Source organism: Nelumbo nucifera, chromosome 2 (genome assembly GCF_055504915.1).
Source record: "Nelumbo nucifera cultivar China Antique chromosome 2, China Antique-T2T, whole genome shotgun sequence".
In the NCBI taxonomy this organism is placed as follows: Eukaryota; Viridiplantae; Streptophyta; class Magnoliopsida; order Proteales; family Nelumbonaceae; genus Nelumbo; species Nelumbo nucifera.
The window spans coordinates 54,319,392-54,329,118 of NC_142650.1; the positions used below are offsets into that span (position 1 = coordinate 54,319,392).

General features: G+C 38.6%; 1 protein-coding gene across 1 annotated transcript; it reads right to left on the reverse strand.

The window, feature by feature from the left end:
• Positions 1-1,952, reverse strand: LOC104601264 (uncharacterized). Its single transcript, XM_010264551.3, has 3 exons — positions 1,519-1,952; positions 1,134-1,408; positions 1-494 (listed from the first exon to the last, which is right to left on the reverse strand). Exons 1-3 carry the CDS (start codon positions 1,796-1,798, stop codon positions 429-431), a joined length of 621 nt encoding a protein of 206 aa, XP_010262853.1. The 5' UTR covers positions 1,799-1,952; the 3' UTR covers positions 1-428.
• Between the last annotated feature and the right edge of the window lie 7,775 nt (positions 1,953-9,727).

Sequence of the window (9,727 nt, forward strand, 5' to 3'; positions counted from 1 at the left end):
TTACTGAAAAGCGAGATTTGAATGCAAGCCCCTTTACAAACAATTGTAAATTTTCTTAATATAAATACATGTATTATATACATTAAATAAATATAATTCTTTGATTCTTTCAAGCCCAAATGCTTTAGAGCCGACCATTTACATTTCATAGCCTCTGTGTTCATACATTAAATAGGATCCATTGCACTTGTATTACTTGTTGGTTCCCATTTGGTTTGCCTTTTGGTAATGGTACCTCGTCTCTTTTCCTGGGGAGGAGCTGTAGGAGTGACGGTCATTAGAAGTGAAACATCATCCATCAATTACCACTTTCAGAAGCCATCTTTGTAAATTGGGCCAGTGTGGAAAGAATTATGATGCCTGAAAACCCAACCAGGGCAGAAAAGAAAAGAAAAGGAAACACTTTTGTGCTTGGCTTTTCAGTTTTTTCACTTCACTCTTTCTTGTTGCAGAAGCTTTTGGTAGATGGGGAACCCTTTCTGACACGCGGAAACCTGCGTACATGCCACACAATATAACCATCCAAGGTCAAGTCTTGTACTTCTCCTTTTCTTCAAATTTCAAAAATCTAAAAAAATGAAGAAAGCCCAATTCAATCTATCAGATTTCTTTCACGCCACCCCCCACTCGATTCCCCGAACGCACACACACACGCACAAAAACCAAAACCAGATTCCCTTAATGTTCTACACGTACGATGCACACCTCCATCTGTGGGGCTGAAGTGGGGATGTTTTCAGTTTCAGGCTGCCAGCCCGTCAGCACTCAGCAGTAGTTGGGTATTCGGAGGGGTTCGTTCTCGATGGACCTGGTTTCGTCAGGCGGGACCCGTCGGTCCAATTCGATGCTCTCTTGATTTGTCGGGGGTGAAAGCTGAATAGGACAATGCATCAGGGGCAATTTGGTCAATATGAATGCCTCCTGTTTTGTCCTTTTCCATATGTGTCCATCGGGATTCCCCTGGTTGCTCGGGTATTATCGCCACCCCGTGCGGTGCCGCTAAATATCCACCCCACGTGGACCATGGTAAGGAATTTCTCAATGACTAATATACCCCAGTCCTTTTAGTTCTTTTTCAATTGATACCCCTACACCAGAGTCCAGAGAGAGAGAGAGAGAGAGAGAGGTCTTACAGCTTCGACGTCGATTTTATAGACAAGCAACTTTCGTCTCTCGCGGCAGCTGATCCTGTAAGAGACGACGATATGGCCGACCGCCAAAGCCAGAGAGCACGCGAACAAGGCGATTTCAGCGGCTGGAAAGTATGCTGGGCTATTCTGAATCGGAGCAGCAAAAACGTAGGAAGCCTTAAATGAAACGAACACCAGAGACAAAAATGAACATACCGCCGTAATCCCCAGGTAAGGCCCCCGAGAAAGCCGAGGTCCGTCACAGAAGCTATAGACACCTGCACAGACATAACAACAGAAAAGAGTTAGTTTTTCTTATCATAAATCTCTGCCGAATCGATACAAATCGAGAAAACAGGAGTTGGGTTGTCTGCTAGCTAATCCTTACATATAATCACGAGCGACCTGACGATGGAGATGAGGGGGATGTCGACGAGGGAGTACCGGAAGTCGTAGTTACTGAGATGATACGAGAGAGACCGAAATGAAAGAAAGGAAGGGGAGAGGGAAACAGAGAGGATAGCAGAAGGGAGAAGCGTATCGGCAAGAACAAGTAGAACAGGAGCATAGAATAGAAGAAGAGACACCAGCATAGAAATCAAGAAAAACACAGTCTTCAACCCTCTCAAAATCCCCCGCCTCGACTTGTCATCTTTACCCAACCCCATCTCTCAATCTCTATCTGTCTCCTGCTTGTTTCGAATACGAGAAAGAAGATAAACAGCGGCAGAGGTTATAGGAAGAGAGGGAGGAGAGACATGACGGAAGTTGCAGGCAGAGCCTCCATATATAAATTTGACCAGATTCCTGGAGACTTTACATAATTTCTGAAGGCAGAACTTGCTGGTCAAATAGAGGCTGCTTCCATATCTGTTTGTATTTTGCTCCGAATTAACGGCAATTACCCAGCATTTATATTAAAAAAATCAACAAGTAATTTAATATATCAACCAAAATAAATAAATAAAAAAAGAAAAGTAAAGCTAGCATAATTAAAAATGGAAGGCTCGATTGGAATCAAAGTAAAATCGGAATTGGGTTCTCCTTGGTAAGAAATTGCACGTTTTCAAATGGAAGGCTCGTTTTCTTCGTGAAGTTGCACAGCTTTTCCTGATTCCCTTTTATTTTCAGTCAAAGAGTCAAACGATAATATACAGGCATGAATCGTCAAACAGTGGGATGTCTGTAATTGGGTCTGAAGTAAAAGGTGAAAACCATGAATAGTCTGAAGAAGACACATGGGTGGGTGAGAGCGACGGAGCGAGAGGTGTGGAGATTTAAAGCCGCCCACATTGGGCAACGGCCAATGGCCGGAGTCAAAGATGGAAGGACAGAGAAATGTACAAGGATTCTAGAGACAAAGGACGACCGGGTGTAAAAGGAATCGTCTATGTATCAGCCGGGTGGGAGCCACAGACACCGTGTTCCGACGATAAAAGTTGAAGCTTATTGCCTCAATCAGCAGAAATGGGTTGGAAAGAGTGGTTGTGGAATGCCGGAAATGGAGAGGAGGAAGGACTGAGATAGAACATTCATCTACAGAAACAAACAAGGACAAGAGGTAAAGACGGGAGAAAGGTTACAAGGAAGGAGCTATTTGATTTTGGTTTCAGCTTGTTATCTGGACCTGGAGCTGGAAGTGGCTTTCCAAGTTCTTTGCTGCTGGGCTTGCTGGGTGCAGTGTAGGTGATTAATGTAATGGTTGGCCTGTTTTTTTAGCCCTGTTCATTTGGTGGTGTCTCATAGATCTTTGTCCATTTGATGTATTTCTAAATCTGATCATTTTTCTTCTTTAACCTAAAAAAACCAATAGGAGGTTCTGTATGGGGTATAGGATTGTGATTTGATTTGATTTGAGAGAGAGAGAATCAAAATTGAAGCCAGAATACCCTAAATTTAGATTCTGTAACAGTGACGGGCATGAGTTTAGGGATCTTGTCTGTGAATGATGAATTTAGTTAGGGGTGTTAAATTTCTACTACTAGTTCTAGTTGGTGGCAGCTAATACTTGGTGTACCGCCACCACCACTAGAATTAAGATCACCTGTTCGTAAAATGATTTTCTTGTAGCTTTCTTTCACGTCTCATTTTAGAGCACAAGTTCACGGTTTATCCATTCTACAAAGTTATCAATTCTTCTCCCTTCAGAAGAAAATAACCCAAGCTTTTTAGGCTTTTAGCCATTAAACTATGGGTTATTTGCAGACTGAAAGTTCGTAACAGTATTGGAGTTCGGTCATTTCTGGATCTCAAGAATTGCACTTTATTTAGGTTTTGTGAATGCCATGGGAAGATTGTTCACTTCAATTCAAACTCTTTTGCATTAAACAAGAGAAAGAAAGAAAGCTACTGGATTGATGATTGCCATCTGGCAATTTCATTCAATGATAATAAGCAGCTTGCTGCAAGGTTGCTGATATGGATCCCCTACTGGTAGCTCTTTTCTCAGAGTTCTTTTCTTTTTTAAGTTTTGGTGTATTGAACATTTGAATCAATGGTGATTAGTCACAATAAATAGTGATCAAGTGGTAGTAGAATAATAGCATTTATCCTGTTAATTAAATTAACTTGGGGTTCACTTATTCTTATACCAGACTGACCCAATATCTAGATACCTCTGTCCTTTTTATGAAGAAAAGATGCAAGAATAGCTCTATGCTTCTTTGTATGCACTTTTTTTTTGTGGAAAACCTACTTTGTTTGTTAACTACTTGTAAATGTTCTAGCATTTGTTGTTAAATAATTAGCATAAAGATTTCAATATTCTAAGCAATTGGCAATGTTTAATTATTTATAGAATCCAATATTCCAAAGTACATGTATATCCAGTTGTACCTATGCACAACCAAGTATTTGTTTATTCCTCTCAGACCATGACTAGAATCTTGCCAACTTTTTATGCAATGTACCTCAGAGCTAGACAGTTTCTTCTTCATCTCCTTTCAGAAGCAAATATAAACCGTTCATCACAAAGACTTGAAACCTGCCCAAACAGCTTGGCATTGGCATTCTTTCACTAATTCTTTCATATGTTTTTTCTTCTAACCGTACAGGACCTCCCATTAAAGAAATATTTATTTGTGATAATACTTCCACGGCTTGAGTATATTCAACATTAAGAAAATAGTAGTTGGATGGCTTTCTCTAATTCCTTTTTTTTTTTTTATAAGACCAGAAGGGAATTCTTTTTTTCTATTTAATAACTAATTTCTCTAACATAATAATCATAAGATTTGTATGGCTGTCTGTCTGTGTGTGTAAGAATTGTATAAAGTAAATAGTTCTATCTACAAAATACAATTAGAAAATTCTTGATTGGTTTTGCTTTCCAACTTCCACATGCTTGGCACAAAGCAAACGAGGGTCTTTTGCATCAATGCTAGGCTCAAAGTATGGATACATTACAGCTTTTATTTATTGGTTTTTCAGGCCGAGGGGCGCAATAAACCCACTAAATCCTGATACATTGGACCCATTCCATCATTTTATTCCTTCGTATTGGAAACTTAAACTTTAATACAACATTAGATATTGAATACTCACATATATTAACTTAGAAGAACAAGTTCAACACTCACTCAAGTGTGTGATATATTAATTAATTCTGGATGCATTCTACATACTAATTGGTGAAGCTTGTGTATTTTGCATACAAATGAAAAATGCAACTGCTTGCTTTTGTCTCCTATTTTGCTTGGAATTTATTACTCCACACTTGAGTGTGTTGTGAGATTTATTTGGGTTTTTGCTGAATTACTCCACCGTATCTGTATTCATGTCCCAATACCTCTTTTAAAATTGTCTTTTTAAAACTCTTCAAGAACCATGCCATATGATTTTCTTTTGAAAACAAAAGCTATCACATCAGTGTTTTTAAGAACAAAACCATGTTGTCGAACACCCCCCAAACCCGCAAGCGCATTTGTGAGATTTATTTAGGTTTCCAGTTCTCTATAATATTCATATCCATTTGAAGTACTCACTGTATTCATATTCCAATACGTCTTTTAAAATTGTCTTTCTAAAGCTATTTATAATACTGATAATTTGAACTATGCCTCTGTATAAACAACCAGTCTACCTGTCATTCTTCATTGCTATTCTTTCCAACACCAAAAAAAAGTTGGTGAGCCACAAAAAAAAAAATATATTATATATATATATATATATAAATTATAAAGCCAGCTATAGCATCGCACTCACCAGGCCCCTTTGAGGGTCTTAAAACCACTTGGACAACCTGCTCTTTTGGCTTCGCTGTCCTAATAATCACAAGTTAATAAAACACCAAACTTTGACTTGGTCCCTCCCACCACCAAAAGCTTCTTGATGTGGCCAAATCATGCCATTCCTTTTGGTAACACCAGGCATTCCTTTTGGAAACGACAGAGAAAAGAATACGGCAAGAAAGAGAGAATTAAGAAAAATGAAGATGAATAAATAATTGGGAGCTTAGGGTGGGATGGATCTGGATCTTTTTCATCTCTTTATACCCATTGATAAATATTTGTGTGGAGTGTGGACATTCTCAACGCAAAATAAAATAAGGAGGGCATTCTGACTACATTATGCATATGCTAAAACACAAATTTAGGGATGCCAGTAGGCCGGGTTAAGTTGTATACTCATACTAACCCGATCATATCAGGTTAGGGTTGGGTCAGCCTTAATTAGATTTTGGGTCGGTTCAGATTGAGGTGAAAACCACACTAAACTCACTCATTGACATTGTAGCATTGAAATATTTGTAAATATAAGCTTGGTTTGGTTTAAGTGTATTATTTATGGGATGCGGCAGGAAGGGTTCGGTATCTCCTCTTGATTTATCCAGGGCAGGGTTGGGCCGTTGGGTTGCTTTAACTCAAGTTCGGGTTGAGGCAAACTCATATCAAATCCAACCTGTTGACATCCCTAAACAAGATGTCTTAGAGTTCATCAGAATTGTACTGTCCTTGGGCGAGAGACTAGCTTTATTGGCAAGCATGAAAATATGAGTATTTACATCATTACATGGCCTTGAAGTCCATTGGGATCAATGGACTTCTTACACTGCCATTGTATTTCTTTGGCATTGCATGCGGATGATATAAATGCAACTCGAAACTTCATACTGAATGATTCTAAACAAAACTTCATACATAATAAACTCATTTCATAGGTCCGAAAACGCCATCATTATCATTAATAGGAAGTAAAACAAAACTTCTCCTCCTCATTTCAGGAGGAGAAGAGCAGGATAGAAGAGGGTTAGTTTCATCTTAATTGCTACAGGCGGCAATTCGGTACTAGGAAGTAAAACAAAAAAGAATCCAAAAAGGACTCAACTATTAAGTAACCTGCGTATGAAGTCTAGACTCCTACTTGCATTCAAAATATCCATCGCCTTCGTTTCAGGTAATAATAGAGTAAAGCGTATGCACTGCTTCAAGAAAACTTGATGGAAATAATGGTGATAAAGCGTATGCACTGCTTCTAGTTTTTACTTGTTCCAAATCGATTATTGAATTAAGAATATATAAGGGTTTCCTATTTTTTTAAATTTTTGTTATATTTTGTCTGAAATGGTAAATTTGACAAGCAATATATAAAATATTTTTTATTAAAAACACTTGATTTATTAACATATAAACAATATACTATTTTATTGTTATTTTTATTAAGGTTATCAAGAACTAAAATATCAATGATATCAAACATGGGTATCAGTGCATATTGATTTGATCAATACCTATTTTTTATTTTTATAATAATGAAAAGGTCCCAAAAGAAGTCTGAGACCCTTTAATGTTTTTAAAATATTTATGTATTAGTGTATCCAAGTGTATCTAAATACATTGATATAGATAATTATAGATGCCACTATAATTGGGTTAGACCCAATTATCCCAATTAATAGTCGGGATGGTTTTGGATCTATCATTTTGGGGATGTTTGGAATCGTGGCCATTTTTCAAAAAAACGGTGTCACACTAGATCCACATAGGCGTTTTAATAAATGCCCATATATCTCATTGTTTGGTTCAGCCGATTATTAAAAAATCGGGTATGCCTAAAAAGTCGGGACCCCACCGATACATGAAACGCCAATGCCAAATTTGGCGTTTCATGCATCGGTGAACCGTTTCCCCCAACATTGACTGATGTATATCCTATGTGGTGCTTACCTGTCGGCACATAAATGAAAAATGGTGATGAAAATCACCTTACCAAACAGCATAGTGTTGCTCACTGCCAATATGGCAGAAGCGTTTTTTTGTGAAAAACCGGTCTTAGAAGCATGGGCATTTTTTCTTGAAAATCGGTCCCAAAAAGCATCCACGCTTCCAAACACCATGTTTATTTGTCCTGATTTATACATGATTCCATCCCTGTCCCAAACCAGATCCAATCCTCTAACAGCCCTGTCTCCCGGTGCTTCCAGCATCACCTAAATCATGTAAATCAGGATTAACTGATTCCACTAGTGATTTTTGAGGAATCATACCAAATGAATTTTTCACAGATTCTGAGAACCAGATGTTGCAATTTTATAGATTGGAATTAGCAAATTGATTCTTCCAACCAAACATCCCCTTAGTGAACTTCCCCAAAAAACTCAAGAATTTAATGAAACTGTGCAAAGATTCCCAACCACTGACTTCCCGATCCCCACCTCCTAAAAAGAGAGTAGTTAAGGTTTTGTTGAGGGTGGTGGTTAAAGAAGGGAAAAGTACGGATAAATCCATTTCTGAATTCTGAAATCCAGGCCAGCCTGAACCTAAAATTGCATTTAAATTCAACTTTTTTAATCTTAAGACAGATTTCCACGGTAACTCGGATTTCTCTTATTTTTGTAATTTTAAAATTACTAATTAACCTGTGAAGACTAAAATGACCCTGATGGGACCCACTGTTTAGATCTCTCTCCGGCTCTCCCGCTCTCCCTCCTCTTTCGTTGTCTCTCCCACTCTCAACTCTCCTATTTCTGCAACTTTCTTCCTCCCAAATCCAGAACTCCTGTTTCGCTTTCGCTCTCACGCTCTTCGTCTATTGTAACTGCTTCCGTTTCTTCCGTTTCTCTCACCCGCTTCGACAATACGGGAGGAGGGAGAGATGTTTGCCTCATTAGTGGACGTCCAACCATTGTAGATAAATGAAGAAACGATTCAAACATAATATTATACGTGTATCTAACCGTTTTGATCCTTGGGCTCAATCCCAAATGTGTTAGGATTTAACCATGGTTACAATGGTTTCGGAGCATTGGGCTGGAGTTGGGTTAAACTTGGGTTAGTAGATGGCTTTAAAAGGGAGTGCTCACTAGTCACAACTCTATTTTCGCACCCTTCCCGTCCGCTTTATTGGAAGCCTTCCCTCTACTGAAATCGAATGGTGGACATCTACTCCATTTCCCCTTCCGTTTTTCATTTGCTTTAGGGTGTCATTTTGTTCTTCTTTCTTGTTTCCAGCTTCCAGTTTCTGCCTTTCTGGTGAGCTCCCTCCCTGTTAATCCTATTCCTGTGCTTTCGTTTCTGTTTGATGAGCTCTGTCAATCACCCCCCTCCTATATCTTTGGGAGCATAATCATCTGTCTCAATTTCAACATGTTGCATTGTAAAGCCTCTGGATTTGTTCCTCTGGTTTTTGGTGGTTTTATTGTTTTAAATTTTATTTGCCTTGAACTTAAAGAAGAATTCTACGTGAACTCAGAAACCTCTGACAGAAATAACAATGCCATCATCGATCGAGAACATTTCACAGAGAAATTAATACGAGTAAATTATCTAGATCCTTGTATATGGCCCAAACCTTTAAAACTTCAACGCTCATATGCGAGAAGTCCATACACAACTATTTTATAATGTCTGACAAGTACTAGATAGTGTTGTGTTGCATATGAAACAAAAAATTACATGAAAAACTTATCTCTAAATTATATTAGCTTTTAAAAAATCCGAATTTTTTGAGATTTTTTAAGTCATTTGTCTATATTTTTTTCTATACTTTTGTGATGCTCTATTTGAATCCTCCTATGTATATATTCTTTGAGGATGTTCTTCGCTTGTTCGAGTATCTGAGATTTTATATTTGTTGATCAACCAACAACAAGGTTGCTGAGAGGAGATGGTGGCAAACGGAACTAGAAACGGGAACGAAGAATTCAGCTTCAAGAATGTTGCAGCTGATGGCAACGGCTCGCGAGGATCCAAACTCATAGGAAACAAAATGGAATCTGTCACGACGACAGTTCCCCTCCTGTTAAAGCTCAAGCGATCGATGAACTACACGTATAATATTATGTTAGAATCGTTTCTTCATTTATATATCTATAATGGTTGGATGTCCACTAACGAGACAAACATCTCTGCCTCCTCCCGTATCGTCGAAGCGGATGAGAGAAACGGTAGAAACGAAAGCGGTTACAACAGAGGAAGAGCGGGAGAGCGAAAGCGAAAGAGGAGTTCTGGGTTTGGGAGGAAGAAAGTTGCAGGAACAGGAGAGTTGAGAGTGGGAGAGATAACGAAAGAGGAGGGAGAGCGGGAGAGACGGAGAGAGATCTAAACAGTGGGTTCCATCAGGATCATTTTAGTCCTCACAGGTTAATTAGTAATTTTGAA